The sequence below is a fragment of the Palaemon carinicauda genome, chromosome 5, assembly GCF_036898095.1.
Source record: "Palaemon carinicauda isolate YSFRI2023 chromosome 5, ASM3689809v2, whole genome shotgun sequence".
In the NCBI taxonomy this organism is placed as follows: domain Eukaryota; kingdom Metazoa; phylum Arthropoda; class Malacostraca; order Decapoda; family Palaemonidae; genus Palaemon; species Palaemon carinicauda.
In genome coordinates this window covers 89,981,866-89,999,598 of record NC_090729.1, presented here as the reverse complement: position 1 = coordinate 89,999,598, position 17,733 = coordinate 89,981,866, and the positions used below count along the sequence as shown (strand labels likewise).

Sequence of the window (17,733 nt, the reverse complement as noted above, 5' to 3'; positions counted from 1 at the left end):
CGAAATAATACAAACAGACAGTTGCTGAATACGACCTTGAAAAAAACATCTCACTGCTAGTTGAGTGCAGTGTTACCAAGTTATCAGAAAAGTAACTAGACCTAAGTCATACATACAGTAGAAAAAGTATTCCACTTGGAGAATTTCTAGACTTCTTAGATCAATAATTGATTTTAGGCGCAAACGTGTAGGTTATATGAGGAATTTAGGGAATATTACTGGGACTTGACTTTTTTACATTTTAAACACCAATCACTAAACCTGTAGTTTTGGTGGCAACTACAATTGGTTTAGTTGTTTCTCATCTGAATATGGATAAAATTGGGATAACCGATGTGCAGTTATTTAATATTAACTTTAACATTTCATAATACACCCTAAATATGAAAATTTACAGTGCCAGAGTTGCTGACTAGAAATTGCTACTAAGAGAGCTTGAAAAATCCTTAAACCCCCCCCAAAAAAAAATGCTCTGCTAATTTAAGGGTGCGTCTTACCACTTATAGCGCTTTATGACACGGGATAAACGGTATGCATGTATATGTATGTGTGTGTGTGTATATATATATATATATATATATATATATATATATATATATATATATATATATATATATATATATATATATATATATGCATGTATGTATATCTTAGGTATATTCAAAGTCAAAACAATTCTTAATATTTAATCTAAAGCAGCATACAAAATTTCAGGTTGAGATTGTATCTATTGCCAATCTATGAAAGCAGCAATTCAGGCTATTCATGATAATGGGGTGACAAAACACTTAATGCAAGATATTATAAGGCCTAATATTCATACACTATGTGGAATGAGTCATGTACAGTACATAGGACACATGATTACATGGTAAAAGGGCAACATTGATGTGGAAACTGCAAACTCATGCTCAGGGAAACATTCATCAATAAGTACCAGAATCTTCATAAACATAATACTTAAGGCTTTTTTTCTTAGATATGCAACTGTTAGACTAAAGTAACTTTGCCAATGGCAATTCAAGTGATAGCACACAGCTGATTAGTGCTTCACTTCATTGGGTTTTTGCAAATATTATTTGGTCTAACTGGAAAAATTTCTCCATAATCAGCCAATATAATGTATAGAACATACAAATCCATAACATTCAGTACTCAGAAATATTAACATGAAAGGTTTTTAAGAGTGGGATGAGTTAAATATTGCAAAAATCCCTGTGAATGCATTCCCCACAACAATGCATCTAAGCTAGTCTAAAACAAAGAAAAAAAAATCTTTTGACATGTTCTCTGGCCCTGTGCTGCAGTTACTTTGCATTTACTTTTATACTTACAGTTAAGAATAAAAGTCCTAACATTTAAGACAGAAAGGCACTGTAGATACAGGGCCAAAAAACATACTTTTCATGTTAAATGTGATCCCCACCACGTTCAAGAGTAATTTTTAAATTTAGTAGGTTAGGGGATATAAAAATATTGTATTCTCACAAAGTTTTCACTTTTCCTTCAAATAATGCCAAACTAAAGTTCACTGGAATTGTTTAAACAGGCAGACTAGAACAAACATACAGAAAAATAATTTGTACCCCCCCCCAAAAAAATAAAAAGTTAATGTTTGAGAAATATCTATCATCTGAAATCACTGCACCCCAAGGTGCCCAGTATCCATATACTGGATCCCTTTCCACTGTCACTACAGATCTAGTGTACGTGATAATGGAGTACCTCAGTATTTTAGCCAGCGTTCCCCTCTCCAGTGTCCAATCTCTCATAATCCATAATGAGAGGGTTGCTCTTCAAAAAACAGTCCAATCTTAAATTTGCTAAGGATGTTTTTCATGAGGAACAGCCTTGGATAAAGTTTATCATCTGGAGGTCATGCTGAATATGACTGCTGGGGAGGCCTGCACTGGTACAACCTGAATTGTTGTTACTAATACCAAGGTAGTTATTCTGATCTTTCATCAACTTTGTTGATCCTAGGGTTTACCACTGAATTTCAAACAATTATTTTATAATAATGCAATTACTAGTTGCCCATAGCATAAGTACGCGTCCACTCTCGTGCAATACGAATAGCCTCTGATTCATTCACCTGTTTGAAAATAAAAAATTTCAATTAGAAATCATGGTAATGTGGTAATTCTTAGCATACCTATAGTCTAAATAATTGACAAGAAATATTTGCAAAATAAGCCAATCTATTTTAAGCTATTACAGTATAATGAAATAAGTTTTGTAATTTTTCCCATCTTTCAATATCGAGTACTCTACATGACATAACACTAATGTATAGCCAAATCAATTAAGACAGCCTGGAAATAGCCCTTCAAACATTATCATTACTAATGAATGCCATAATATCTTATAAGCTCTTCAAATTAAAATAGATGTAAAGTTTATCAATAAAACCACCTACAACCTCAGTAACTGGGTCAGCATATCCATGTAATTTTTCACTCACTCCATACTTATACTCAAGTCATTATCATCATCATTATTATTTCAAGCAAACCTGCAAACTGAGTTGGAAAAGCAGAAGGCTATAAGCTCTAGAACTACAGTAAGGCACATTGCTCAGTACAGAAAAAGAAACAGATGTAAGGAAACTAAAGAAATTAAATAATTAGATAAACATAAATTGGATACCAGACACACTACAATGAAAAAAATACATTACAAGATAGTTTAAATTTTGATGTTTCACCAATTTAAATCCATGACTAGGAAGGTCATTCCCAAATTTGGTCACAGCAGGAATAAACTTCTACAATACTCTCTAGTAGTAAGTATAACAAATGAAGAAAAAAATAAAAAAGCGAGTTACATAACTATAAAGTGGATGGTATGATCTAGGAGGATTGAATGTCATGCATATTTTCAATACACATTTTTTAAACAAAATTATTTCAATATTTACCAAGGATTCATGTGCTATTCCTTTGAAAAAGTAATAAATACAGATACTGTAAAACCATTTTTCTATACATAAATAATAATGTCCTCTTATGTAGAAAAGCATTTTAGCTGTGGTAAGAGAAGCTGGAGTAATGACATGGCATGAATGCACCTTTATCCTACTTGTCCACCATTCTTTAAAGTCCAATAGATCTTGACCTTAACAAAAATACTAGAATTGGGAGTAGTGGTTGATAAAAACTTACATAAATCTTCGGTATTTAAATGATCTTATTAAAAAAATTTATTTAATGAATCTACCCAAGATTCGTGCCGATTGCTACAGATATACACAAAAATGGGATGTTAATCTTACCTCTATCATTCTATTACATTACATCATTGGAATGTGTTTAACCCAATTTCTCTTTAAAGACTTTATCGGGAAAAATCTGATAGTATAAAGGACATAACCAACTAATGAAATAATTTAATTATTGATAATGAAGGAATGATTGGTAATTATCTGGCATCGTAACATAAATGGTCATTGATGCCAATTGGACTTTGAATAATCAAGAAATTAGTAAAGATACAAAACTAAAAATACATACAACTTCTTATATACCTTTTACAAACAAGTAAGGCCAATATGAACTTAAAATGCTACTGGCATCTACAAGACCTCTCCTTCAAGAATCTTGGTGAAGATGTACCAGCCATCTTTACTACAAACTTTAGAGAGGAATCGCTCTCTGAGATCCCCCTCTTCTACATTCAATTAGTAAATACCTAACAGTTAGGGGAATCAAGCAATCATCACACATGAGTTGGTGCCTGCCCGTCATCGAAAACTTGTGTGTTAAACAAGTGTGCCTAATTCCTAGGCAACAAAGGGAAGTTTTCCACCATCTTGGCATATCTCCATTTTATTCTGATCCATAGACTTCAATATCTTCTGGCAAGTAATTTGTCTACTGCCTCTTTTGCTAGTCTATTTGCCTCTTCGTTTTCTGGCACACCAACATGAGCTACATTCCAGCAAAATTTAACTTCCTTGCCTGCAGTGCTACAAATATACAGCTATTCTAAATTTTTTAAACTAAAGGGTTGGTTGGATTAGAAAAAAAAAGTCAATGCCTACAACAGACCTTTTGCATCACTAAAAATGGTAACAACCCTTTCATTATTGGTATTTTTTTCAATAGTAGAATACAGTAATGCTTTGTAAAGATAGATAATTGGCTAAAGAAAGCACACATTTGCAATTAAAAGAAGTATTGTACACCCCAGATCCAATGCTAATACTAGGTTTGGAGCCATCTGTATATAAAAATCATGTAAAGTATTCCTAGCTGTTATGCATGTTCCAAAAAAGTAGATCGCATTTCTTCATTTACCATGTTGCCTTTAGAGCTGGTAAAATACTTAGAGGGTAATATTTAAAAGTTTCCAAAGAGAGGTAACTGATAACTCCTAGGTTGTAGCCCCCTCTTAGAAAAAATTCAGGCTATAAAGCAGTTGTTTCACTCTGAATCCATAAGGCTTTGGGGATGTATAGTGAGAATGATAGTATGAAAAACATTGGCAGTGTGAAAGAATAGAGAATTAGGAAGCCTCTGCAACTTAATACCAAAATTTAATCATAGTACTAGCAATTAAGAGGTCACTAACCTACATCAACTAGCAAACTAGCGATAGGGGATGAACTAAATACACCAGTAGCTAATCTGATACCAGCATGGTGAATGGAATTAAAACCTTCAAGTTGGTATGGAGGCTAAAAAAAAATATTTCATATCCATATGAACATTTTGATAAAATAAGGGTTTTATAGTCTAAGGAGAGAGTGATAACATGCTACCCAAGATGTATGGAGGCTAATACTTTAATTTCAAAATCTCTAAACATGAAAAATTTAAAAGTAATTTGCATTTTTCCTAACGATACAAATCTGTAGCTATTTATAGGGATATACTTTCGGCAAAGCTGGAAGACTAGCCATAAGACTTGTAAGCGAGGTATAACTACCAGCCTGCTACTTGCAGGACTTCTCGGGGGACAGGTGGTGGAGGGACAATTTATATAAATAACTACAGGTTTGTATTGTTAGGAAAAATACAAACTACTTTCAAATTTATCATTTTTTCCGACACTAAATACAAACTCTTTCGCTGTTTATAGAGAAGACTCACCCATTATGAGGATGGAAGTCAAACCAATTGGCTAATTATTTTACCCGCGGTTTTCCCTTACATGCAAAGCATGTAACAGGGAGAAACCCTGACACCTTGCTAAAAAAAAAAAATTTTGTACAACGCACGGTTAGCGGCCTGAGCATTGTGTGTGCTTATGATACTAGTAATGTGATTGGCCTAGGTAAGAGTTCTCAGAGATAACTGGGAATCTTTAGAATCAATCATAGACGTTACCCAATCCCACCTCACAGGGGGTATGGGGGAGTAACACGTATTATTTCTATAATTGGTTAGACAAGGGAAATGGCTTTACCCGCTGATAGGCAAGGCCAGCTTACAGAAGACTGTGGTTGCTGTTCCCCAAGAGAAAGGAAGATGAAAGAAAGAGCCAGTCCTCCTCAACATTCACCCCAGACTAATCGCTCGTAACCTATGGCCCTCAACCATCTGCTACTTGTCCATCAAGGAGCCTGAGGCATTTAAACCACTTGTTGTACAGCTACTACAGGCCCAATGGAGAATGTCTCCATGTTCCTGTGGGTCATCTTGTAGGTAGTAGGCGGTGAAGGTTATCCGACGCTCCCACACACCACGCTTGTAGGACCTGCATCACAGTAGTTTCTTTTGAACGCTAGGGACGTATTAATGCCTAAAACGCCGTGAGCTCTGGATTCTTAAAGTTGGAAGAGGATTGGGATTTAGTGCAAAGTCTATGACCTTGCGAATCCAAGCAGAGATGGTATTCTTTGCGATCGTCCTCTTGACTTTCCCCGTGCTGACGAAGAGAGCAGACACTTGGGGGCAAGCTGCTGCAGTTGTTTCAAGGTAAGTTTAATCCAGCTGTGACCAAGTTGTGGAATGATCTTCCTAATCGGGTAGCTGAATCAGTAGAACTTCATAACTTCAACCTTGTAGCAAAGGTTTTTATGTTAAACAGGCTGACATAAGTCTTTTTATAGTTTATAAATGAAATGTTTTAATGTTGTTAGTGTTTTTAAAATACTTCATTTTAATTGTTCATTACTTCTTAGTTGGGTCATTTTCATAAGTTCCGTGACCACTGAGAGCAGAGGTACTTTTCTCATTGGATTTGACTTTTTGGAGGGATAAAAAAGAAGTTTAACCACCATGCCCCTGTCAAAAGTGTGGGGATAACTTTTGAGAGCCCTGAATTCAAAATGGCCGCCGTTGCCAGTTCAAAAAATTAACTTTTTCTGGTTTGTCTTATAGTGCTGTACAAAATATGTTTTATAGGGTTTTTTGGCATGGGGAATTCATTTCTGATGTTATTCAATTGATTTGACCTGTTTTTCATATTCAAATTCACCCCGCTGAGTTTTCTTTTGTTTCAGGTCAATATGTGTGGTTCTGCTTCCTTACTTCCATACTATTAAAAGATTAAAAGAGGATCAAGACTGAATTAGTGTAATACTCAAGACATTTCAAATAGATATTGTCAGCAAGATGTCATATGAATGTGTACTGAAATGTGGAAAGACTTGTAAGTCCTCAGATACCATCAGCCAAGGAAAGTGGGAGTCTCTAGAGTCAAAGTCTAAAAGATGGTCAGGACTTGATAGGTATGGTGATATTTACAGCACCACTTGGGCCTGCAAATTATTACATGCACCAAAGATGCTATATATCAATTTCATCTTCAGACAAGGTTGAAAAGTCTCGACGACACAAACGGAACGAAAGGGACATTATTCCAAGTACAAGTGAAACATCAAGCTCTGAAATGCCAGCTGTGTGTAATGATGAGATAGAGGGACTATTGCCTGCTAAGCGCCTGCGTTCTTCTGTGGGTGGATCACTCATTGAGAAAACAAATGTGTATGGTGTCTGAAGGGTGAGGACACACAACATCAAAATAGAGCAAAGGGCAAGATGTTCAGAATCAACACACATCCGGCATGGCTCTCCTTCAAACGCCACAGAGTTTTAATAGAAGATGAAGAGTTGCGGGATCGTCTGTCACGATTTGTCGAGTCCACATCAGCGCTGTCAGACCCTTTTGCAACAGACATTATGTATCACCACAACTGCTGGAGAAAGTATGTAAGCCCCCTGAAGTTTGAACAAAGCGAAGGAATGCGTCTTCAGAATGTGTCCATGTCAGAGGTGAACAATTTTTTCTTTAAACACGTAGATACCGTCATCTTTGCCGAGCGTGAAATCCGTTCATTGCAGTCTCTTTTAGCAGACTACAAACGTATTGTCAGTGATTATGGTTATCCAGTGGTTAAGTCACTCCTACATCAAACGTCTGCTCCTAAATGAGTATCAGGATAAAATTGGTATTCAAGAAGGAAATGCAAAGAACAAGAGTCCATGGATGTATGACATTGCAGGAGGGGGTGACTATATTGAGGCTGCTATGTTGTCCCTTGGCATCACTGATGATCAGATCATGCAAAACCTAGCACCATGCCTGTCAAAGAAGATCAAAGACATATCTACTGTCCCATGGCCACCTCCCACTGACCATCTCGAAGAAGCTGAAGAGGTATGTGAGCAACTACTGCAGTTGTTGACTTTGTTAAAACAACCTACAAGAAAAACTGTTGAACTCAGTCCTGCCACACTCAGCCTGGCCTCCATAATCCCCGACCATGTCACTGGACAGCGCACCTCAACTGCAGTTAACCGTGGCCTCCCTGTTCATGGTATGACAAGGAGTAAAGACCTGCTGGACACACTTCACAAGAGTGGTGTCTGCATCAGCTACTCAGATGCACTTCTATATGACCACTGGGCATTTAAGGATGCTGAGGTGTCAGGCACCTGCCCACCAGAGATCGCAGATAGCAAGCCGGCCGTTGCAACAATGACGACTTCAAGTTGGATACTATGACAGGCAGTGCTGCAGGCGCTCACAGAACTAATGTCATGTTCGTACAGCCAGAAAGCGACGACAGGAAACCAGATGAAGTGCCTTTTGCCAGGCTTGCCAAGAAGCAGATCTTTGAACAGCTGACAAGAAAATGTGGAGATCACACATGTTCAACAATACAGATGCCCCCCTGGCAGTACCACCAATTCGTCCCTGGGTAAACCCAGCAGTGAATGTCACAGCTCCGCAATGTGCACACTCTGTTATATATGTACTGTCTTGCACCCACAATGACAGTAACAAGACCCCTACCACAAGAGCACTGGGTTCCAGCATAAAGTGGTGCCCAATCTTGCAGCTGTCCACCCACCCAACAAGAGCAAGGCCTACTTTCACACCACCTATGATGAACCCCCAAGCAAATCAGATACATGATATCATAAAGCTAGTGGAAACATTGCGCAACAAGAAAATCCCTTTCTTCTTTCTTGGAGATCTGCCCACCTATAAGACAATTGTCCAACTCAAGGCAGAGAATCTAGAATTGTTTAAGAATATCACCCCAATCATTGGTGCTTTCCCCCAACAGATGTCGTACATGCAGGCTATATATAAGAGATTCAAGAGCTCTGGGATAGCAGACACTCTGGTATCAGCAGGAGTGGTAATGGATGGATCTGTGGACCAAGCACTACAAGGCAAACATTACAGGCGTGGTGAGCGCTGCATTGTGGTTTGGAGAGAGGCTCTTATCCACCTTCGGCTAAGAGATAGTTTTGGGCATGAGGAACTGTCAGAAAATGTGAAAGAGAGGCTGAACATTCTGCGTAACGCACTCACCGAAACACAAGAGGCACTTCATGAAGCTCACTTTGACCTTGAAAATGACGATGACATGAAGACTTTGATCAATAGAGTTTATGAGAAACCTGGTACCGACATGGGGGACTTTTGGCTTTCGTTCATAAGAGATGTCAGACACTCTTGTACAGAATCTTGATGCGTGCCATGCCAGAAATGAACAAGAATACATATCCTCAACATACAACATGTTGCATGGACTGATGGCATACAACAACCATGATTATGGAAGGTGGCTGCCAGATTACTGGGCAATATTGTCTTTGTCAAATGAGCAAAAGGAATTTTTTAACAATCACCTTGCCCAGTCTATAACAGGTCTACCCTACTCCTGTCAACAATTTGACCTTTGGATCGAAACAACCATGAATCTGAACTCTATGTTGAAACAAGGATGGCTTTGCCTTTAGCAAAACGAGAAGCAACTGTTCTCTACAATAAGGAATGTAAACAATGTGGCCAGAGTGAAGGCTGCAGTGAAGAAAAATGTCAAATGTGAGCATTGCAATAGGAAACATGTTGAGTGTCAAATAGCGACGATGAAGAAGGATGAGCAAGCAGTTCAGGATCTACAGCACTGCATGAAAGAATTTAGCGCTGAACCATTTGATAACTCATCACCTTCACTGAGGTCACTGCAGTCTGGTCTGATTGCTTCTCCACAGCTAGTACAAGACTTCAACACTGCTTTTCAAGATGCCAAAGATCAGGTGGAAACTCTCCTGAACGAGCAAGTATGCATGAAGACACAGCCTCTCACTGCAACCATCCACAAGAATACAAGGCAAAGCTTTGTCAGTGAACAGATTTGTGCACCAGCAGGTACGCCTATGAAAGTGGCTCAGATGGAGAGGTCCGATCTGGCGGCCCTGGTGAACCTTGCAGAAGGATCAGGCATGCTCCTACTTGAGTCAACCCTTGAGGGGAGAGTGACTGAGGAGTGCTTGTCTCTGTACAATGCAGACTGGTCAATGTGCAAAACAATGAAGAGCAAGCTCTTAGATCAGTTTAACCTTGACCCAGTTGTTCAAGAACCAGAAAACTACATCAGCATTGTCGACATGGGTATGATCTGGCAGCTAGCCACTCCCACGCCCGAGGACCGTGAAGCAAAGATGCGAGATGGCTTAAAGTACTGCTGGAAGGACTATCTAGAAAAGATCTCTAAGATCATTTCCTCACGCCATGCCAATGCAAGCCCTTACATCATTCTTTTCAACGACAAGTATGACCTTCCTTTCAGCATCGAGGATGATGAGCACGATCGAAGGGCAGCAAAACATGCACATATTCCAAACGTTTTTCCAAAGCCCACAGACATATTCCCAGGAGCTGCTGACTTTAACCAACTGATGGTCAGATCAGGGAACAAGATCAGACTGCAAAAGCTCCTCAGGGAACAGCTGAAAGTACAAGCTTCTATGATGTGTTGTGGAATAATCTACTGTGAGGGAGAAAGAGCAACCAATGTGAGCACTGGTGTGTCAAACACATACTTTATTTTCCGACATCCAGAGGCTGACACAATGATGTTCTCTGCCTATGCCAAGCTCAGGACGGGGAACTTTAATGGGGCAGTTGTACTTGACAGTGAAGATACAGATGTGTACGTTCAAGCAGCATATCTCTCACAGCGACTCCCTGGTGATCTACTCATCAAACCTCAGCATGTCTTTATCAACTGCCGTGACATGCTACCAGAAGTAGTCTCATAGATCACCATCCTTCTCCGTGTGATTACTGGGAGTGATCATACGTCAGGGTTCTATGGCTATGGAAGGAAGGTGATGGAGACGGTGATCTCTGATCCCGAGGCGAGAAAGCTCCTGGGACGAATTGGTGAAAGCATCGACTTGGGGGATAGTATCAGAGCTGATATGAAGAACTTTGTACTGTCCTGTATCTATGGTGAAAGTGCACATGCTACTTGCGGCCAAGCAAGGGCTTCCAAGTGGCAAAAACTGAAGAAGAGTATGACCCGCCTCCCACCTGATGACGACTCCTTGAATCCTCATGTTGAAAGGACAAACTATATCACATATTGCCAACTGCACTACAACTTGTTTTACCATCCATCCCCGATTAGTCATGGCTGGAAACTTGTGAATGGAAAATGCCGAACAGTGCGCTACACGCAACCCCCTTACCCCAACAGCTCATGCTTCCTGACTCCTCAGAGGAAAGTGAATCTGACAGTGAGATGAGTGAGTCTGGGGATTCAACAGATTCAGAAGTATAAATGTCCCATGATTAACTTAGAACAAATGATTTGGTGGTGTACATTTGCTAATCAATATCAATTTATTGTTTGACATTTCCTTGTGTTTTGTGTTTCAACTTTAACCTTGGTTTTGTTGTAAAGTGATTTTTGTGTCTTTACTTTACCTTCTATCATTAATAATTCATCACAAAAAAAAAAAAACTTTCATTGCAACCTACTATAAAAGGTCTGTAATGACCTAGCAAAATTGAACGTTTGGTGCTCAAAATCGGCAGTCATAGTGATTTTGAATATGAAAAACAGGTCAAATCAATAAAATAACATCAGAAATTAATTTCCCATGCCAAAAAACCCAATAAAACACATTTTGTACAACACTCTAAGCCAAACCAGGAAAAAGTTAATTTTTTGAACTGGCAACGGCAGCCATTTTTTAATTCAGAGCTCTCAAAAGTTATGCCAAGCTGATACCTCTAAGGAAAAATTTCTCTGGTATATCACTTGCAGAAATATCCCTAGTAGAAGCTGCCAATGAGAAACTTCCATCAGGACGACATGGCTTGAGCCCAAAATAAACATATGTATATCCCCTTGCCCATTCGCTCCCCCGCATATTCGCTGGTTGCACTGAATTTTTTTCAATTCACGGTAGCCCCGCAAATTCAGACCTAATTTTAGCAAAAAAAAAATGCTCAAATTCACCCAAACTGGTTAATAATCTTGAAATAAAAATGTTAGTTAATATGATAGAAAAATATATATATTTTCTACGTCATGTCCACGGGAATAAAAATAACTAAAAAATAAAGAAAAAAACAACAATAGCACTATTACACAATCTAGAGAGAGAGAGAGAGAGAGAGAGAGCAAACTCTGCTAAAGAACAAACCTTGAATAAATCTTCACTACATGCACATGTACACAAATACAGTAAGTCTTTTTTGTAGAGAAACATTCAAACTCACCCTAAAATTTTGTTTTTATCATAGTACTCCATGTAATGGGCGAATGGCAATTTCAAGGCCAGCCTAATGTTACTACACTCTTATTATAAATATTTTACCAAACATATTTCAATCTTTATTCATAATTACATCTTTAATAAAAGCTATTAGTATCAGTGTAGTTATCACTTGCTTGTGTGAATGCATTTGTTTGTTCGTCATGATCGGCGATAAAATGTAAACAAAACGTTTCCTGATTAAGGCGGCGTTTTTTTAGGAAAAACATGACAAAATTGCTCTTATTTCATTTATTTTGAATTTCTAAAGCTGTATTAAGCAAATCGAAATTAATAACATTATTATTACATGATCAATACTTCGTAAGATAGCAGTTGCTGAAAAAGCTAACCTATACCATATGATGTTTGATGTCTGCGGATGTGGACGTGTGTTAAAGCTCTGTATCAATACTGGCTTAAAGCGGGAATCATTGTGTATCTCGTTGTTAATCCTATGAAATTAACTTTTGTGGGTGTTTACTAGTGTTGATAGTAGTGAAATTGAGTGTTAAAAGTCAGTGGTGCTGACCCAGCATTTTTGTGTTGGGGTGGGGCTACCTGATAAGTTATTGAAAAATGATTCAATATGGCCCATCTTTAAAAAACGAAAAGTAAAATTTAGTCCCGTGAAAGATCTTGATCAATTTATGACCGAAATTGACAGAGTACTCCAAGGGAAAAAGGGAAAGAAAATGGCAGTAGCTAACATACAAATGAATGTCGCTGATGACGTATGTGATGATGGATGCAATGAGGGCAAGTGTGGGTATTGTGAGAACTTTGTCGAAGTTGGGATACAATGTGATGAATGCCGAAGATGGTACCATAATGAAGTAGCTTGCTCAAATTTAGATGTCGCAAGTGTGTTTTTTGAAAGCAGGAACATCGTTTATAAATGTTCAAGATGTATTGATATTGCAAATCCCAATGGTTCAAGGGTCAGGCAATAGGGAAAACATGACAAAACTAAGCATCAGCATGGAAGAGATGAAGGTAAATGTACAACGACACATGTCAGATTTTATGGATATGATAACTGCTCAATACACCAATATGTGTCATGAAATTGTTGAGCTGAGAGAGAAACTTGCGGAATACGAACAAGAGAATGTGACCAAGACCACATAAGCAAGTAAGCTGAAGTCAAAGAATACTTTGGTCATAAAATCTAAGGAGGAAAATATGAAGGCTTCAGATATCAAGAAAACAATCATGAAGAAGATAACACCGGATGTTGAACAGGTCACAACCTCTAAACAACGTCACTTGGTAGTTAATTTTGCAGATTAAGTTGGGTTAAGAAAGGCTAAAAATGACTTAGAAGAGGTCAAGAAATACATTAAGGTAGAAGTGGATAAAAAGGATCTACTTAAACCGAAGATCAAGGTCTGCAATATTGATGATAATGAAGATGATTTAATTGCTAGTATAAAGGAGAAGAATGAATGGTTGAATGATATATGTGAAAATGAAGAGGACTTTAAATTGATCAGGAAGTTTAAATTAAGACATAGCAGTAAATCACATGTCATTATTAAGAGTAGTCAAACTATCAGGAAAGCTTTCCGTAAAAAGGATGATAAAGAGTATATACCACGTATGGAGGATGCTGTAAAATTTATGATTCCTACAATGTATTTCAGTGTTATAAATGCCAGGAATTTGGTTATACTGCCGATAGTTGTACCAAGACTTGGGTATGTGCCAAATGTAGCCAGGAACACCGAACCAGGGATTGTAGTGTTAATACGTTAAAGTGTCATAACTGCTCAATGAGGAATTACAGTGATACGAATCATAAGACATATGATGAAAACTGTAAAGTATACAAGGAGGAGTTTACCAGGATAAAAAATAGAACCGATCATGGAATCTAGCCCATTGGTTAAGTGTGGTCTGATAAATATATAATCGGTGGGAAATAAAACCATAAAGATTAGAAATCTTATTAATGCAATGGAATTAGATTTATGCTTATTAACTGAGACTTGGTTGCAGGGATATAAGTGATAACTCAAAGATTCAGGAGATGACGTCGTGTACTCATGATTTCTACCCTGTACCAAGAAAGGATAAAACTGGAGGAGGAGTAGGTGTCTTCGTGTCGAAAACCTTCTCTAGGGTTTCTATCATGAGTGAAATAGTATTTGAAACGTTTGAATATATCTATTTAAAACTGACAAGAAACAGTAAGGTATTGAATATATCATTATATAGACCACCAGGGAGTAATATGAAGAAATTCATTGAAGAATTTAGTGTTCTTGTGGGTGTGGTAGACGATATTAAAAATACATTAATTGGTGGAGACTTTATTTGTTGGGTAGATGATGAAAATGATAAGGCTAAAGAACTCATTAAGTATTTGAGATGTTTAATTTAACAAACAAGTGTTTTGGTATCAACATCAGTAGGTGGTCATACACTCAACTTGGGGTCATATGTGGGAAAGATTCTGACCTAATAAGAAACCTTGAAATTGAACCAGACTTTGAGATCTCAAAAACACATAAACTCATCACTTTTGATGTTAATATAAATTGCATCAGAGAATTGAAAAAATGGATCACATATAGGGAACGGGAAAATTTCGATGCTGAGAATTTTATTGAAGTTAGTGTAGCGCAAATGTCTTGTGAGAACATACAATGTGAAATGGTAGATAGAGAATGTGTTGGGTGTTATAACAAAAAATATAATGACAATTTTGGAAAAATGAATGATACCAAGTGTCCTATAAAGAGCAAACAAATAGTTGTACACAAAAATGTTAGATGGTATAATAGTGAGCTATTAAAGGCAAAAAGACAGACGTAAGATGGAAGGTAGATGGAAAAAGAGCCAAATCCTCACAAGCCAGAAATCTATATAATAAGGCCAGAAATGACTACAACATCCTGTTAGAAAAAACAAAAAAATTCTACAATGATGAAAGTAAAAAACTAATAACATGAGGAAGTTTCACAAAAGCCTAGATGATTTGATGGGATTAAAGAAAAATTATGTCTTGCCTGAAAATGTCTGTGCAGAGAAATTTACTATATTCTTTAATGAAAAAAATTATAAAATTTATGGAGGTTTCTCCCAAAAATCAGCTAAAAGGACAGTCAGTTATGCCAGTGAAGGAGGGTAAGAAGTTAAAAAAAATTAAGGAAATAAATATGCGTGACTTGTTAAAGGTTATGAGAGATGAAGAATACATATTGTGGAAACGACCCTTTCCCAAATAGTTCAATAAGTGAAGCTCCAAACAAGCAAGTTGTATATATTTACCTAAATATATCACATTCCAGTTTTCCTAGCTGTGAAAAAACTGCATTGATCAAACCAATATACAAAGGAAAAGGTGATGTAAAAGAACTAAATACATATAGGCCCATTTCAAATTTATCCTACATGTCGAAGCTTATTGAAAATATCATAAGTGAGCAATTATGGGCGCATATTGCTGAGTTAGGGGTATACCCGGAAAATCAGTTGGCCTACAGAGCTAATCACTCTACAGAAACTACCTTATACTCAATAATGAATGATATAAGAGGTCTTCTTGATGAAGGTAAGTGTGGAATTTTGATTATGTTAGATCTTAGTGCTGCCTTTGATACTGTTGTGCACGAGTGCTTACTTGACGACTTAAAAGTCCATTGGAGTGAGTGAAGCAGCACTGAAATTTTTGCGAAGCTACTTAACGAACAGGAAGACTATTGTAGAAGTTTCTGGAAACTGATCTAATGAGAGAATTCTTATGAAAGGTGTACCACAGGGTAGTGTTCTGGGCCCTATCTTGTTCAGCATATATACTATCGAGCTATCACATATCTTGAAAAAACAAAATGTGGGCTTTAAACTTTATGCAGATGATACTCAGTTCTACCTTCCAATTTCAACAACACAAGATACAAAGAAGAAAATTAATGAGATAATGACTGAAATAAAAACATGGACGCAAAGGAAAAAATCTTAAATTAAATGATGATAAAACAGAATGTATGTTTTTTGGCACAAAGGTGGCTTTGAAGAATTACCCGTTATTTCAAAGTACAAAAATTGGTGACGCTGATGTTAGGATTGTGCCTGTTGTGAAAAATTTGGGTGTACTGATAGATTGTAATTTGTCAACGAGGGATCAAATAGTGAATACAGTGAAAGTGTGTAACTATCACCTGCGAAACATAGCATGTATTAGAAAAGAAAATATTTAACAGAGGGCAGTACAAAAATTTTAGTGATGAGTCACGTAATATCAAGGCTTGATTAATGCAATTCTCTGTACTATAAATTGCCCAATACACTACTAAGAAAGCTTCAAAATGTGCAAAACCGGGTGGCTAGACTGATAAAAGGCATTAAATTTCGGGAGAGATTAACTCCTGCACTGATCAATCTACATTGGTTACCTGTTAAGGCTAGAATTGAATTTAAGATTTGTTTGCTGACTTACAAGGCACTTACAAGTGATAAGCCTAAATATCTTCGTGATTGCTTGGTCCCCTACCCTCAAGCTACTAGCACTGCTGTAAGAGTTAGACATGCTAATGACCCATACAGGATATTCGAAATTTAGTGTGAATCATGCAATAGGAGGAAGAACATTTAGTTATGCTGCACCGAGACTCTTCAACGATCTTCCACTTGATGTCAAGAATAGCAAAAATTTGGCAGCTTTCAAGAAATACCTGAAGACTTATCTCTTTGGAAAGTGTTATAATAGTGATCAGAAAACTATTAAGCCTGAATACAAATGTTAGTGAATAACTGAAAAGATAGAGAGCAAAATATAAACTGGAAAGAAATTATTTTCACACATCAAGGCCTGCCTGAACAGATTTTTGGTGTCTGATGGAGGGCGAGAAATAAACCCCTAAAAGTAAAAACGGATTTTGAGCAAAGCGAAAAATCTATTTTTGGGTGAAATGGCCATGACGTCCTAATGGAAGGTTCCTTTAGTAGCTTCTGAAGGGTATATATGACTACAGTGATATTCCCAGAGAATCAAACCAAAGGTTTCACAGAATTCTAACTTCTGGCGCGAGTACCTTTAAGATTACTCTCAAGAGTATCGTATATCATCAAGGGACGTATTCTTGACATGCCACATGGCAATCTGCACCCCGAATAGCCTTTACACCTCTAGGCTCTAGGGGGAAAACGTGGCAGAATAGAAGGGTAACCGCAACAAAGATTACCCTGGTTCCCCTACTACAATCGTATCAAAACCGCACCAACTCCCTCTGGCGGTCATTCCTTGTAGCGTTGAGCAAGGTGCTACAGATACAGTAGATCAGGGGGGGGGGGAAACCGTGACAATCTTTTCATAGAAAAGAAGGGTGGGTCCTTAGGACGTCATGGCCATCTCACTCAAAAATAGATTTTTCGCTTCGCTCAAAGTCCGTTTTTTGGGCTCAAGCCATGACGTCCTAATGGAAGCATACCAGAGAATTAATGTATCTGTGGTTTTGTGTTAATGCCTTAACCTTGGGGCAATATTTCCACGGCCAAAAGGGCCAATTGAGACAAATGACGTTACCGTTATCCGTCATTATCACTAATCATGACAATGTTTGTGCTTCCTGCCCCCTGCAGGGAAGAGTCATTTTTAGACATAGGAAAAGGGCCTCAAGGTAGCATATATTGTATGAACAAACATAAGTATACACTGAGAATACAAACGGTCTCAAGGATTGTATATATTGCGGAACCAATATCAGTGTCCCCA

The 17,733-nt window shown here is 37.7% G+C and overlaps 1 protein-coding gene across 1 annotated transcript in view; it reads right to left on the bottom strand.

Moving 5' to 3' along the window:
• Positions 1 to 672: 672 nt before the first annotated feature.
• Positions 673 to 17,733, bottom strand: part of LOC137641369 (ubiquitin-conjugating enzyme E2 N) — a 417,577-nt gene continuing 400,516 nt past the window's right edge. The window contains exon 6 of the mRNA XM_068373857.1: positions 673 to 2,095. Within this exon, the coding sequence (XP_068229958.1) occupies positions 2,030 to 2,095 (66 nt within the window). The 3' untranslated portion in view covers positions 673 to 2,029. The remainder of the gene's footprint in view (positions 2,096 to 17,733) is intronic.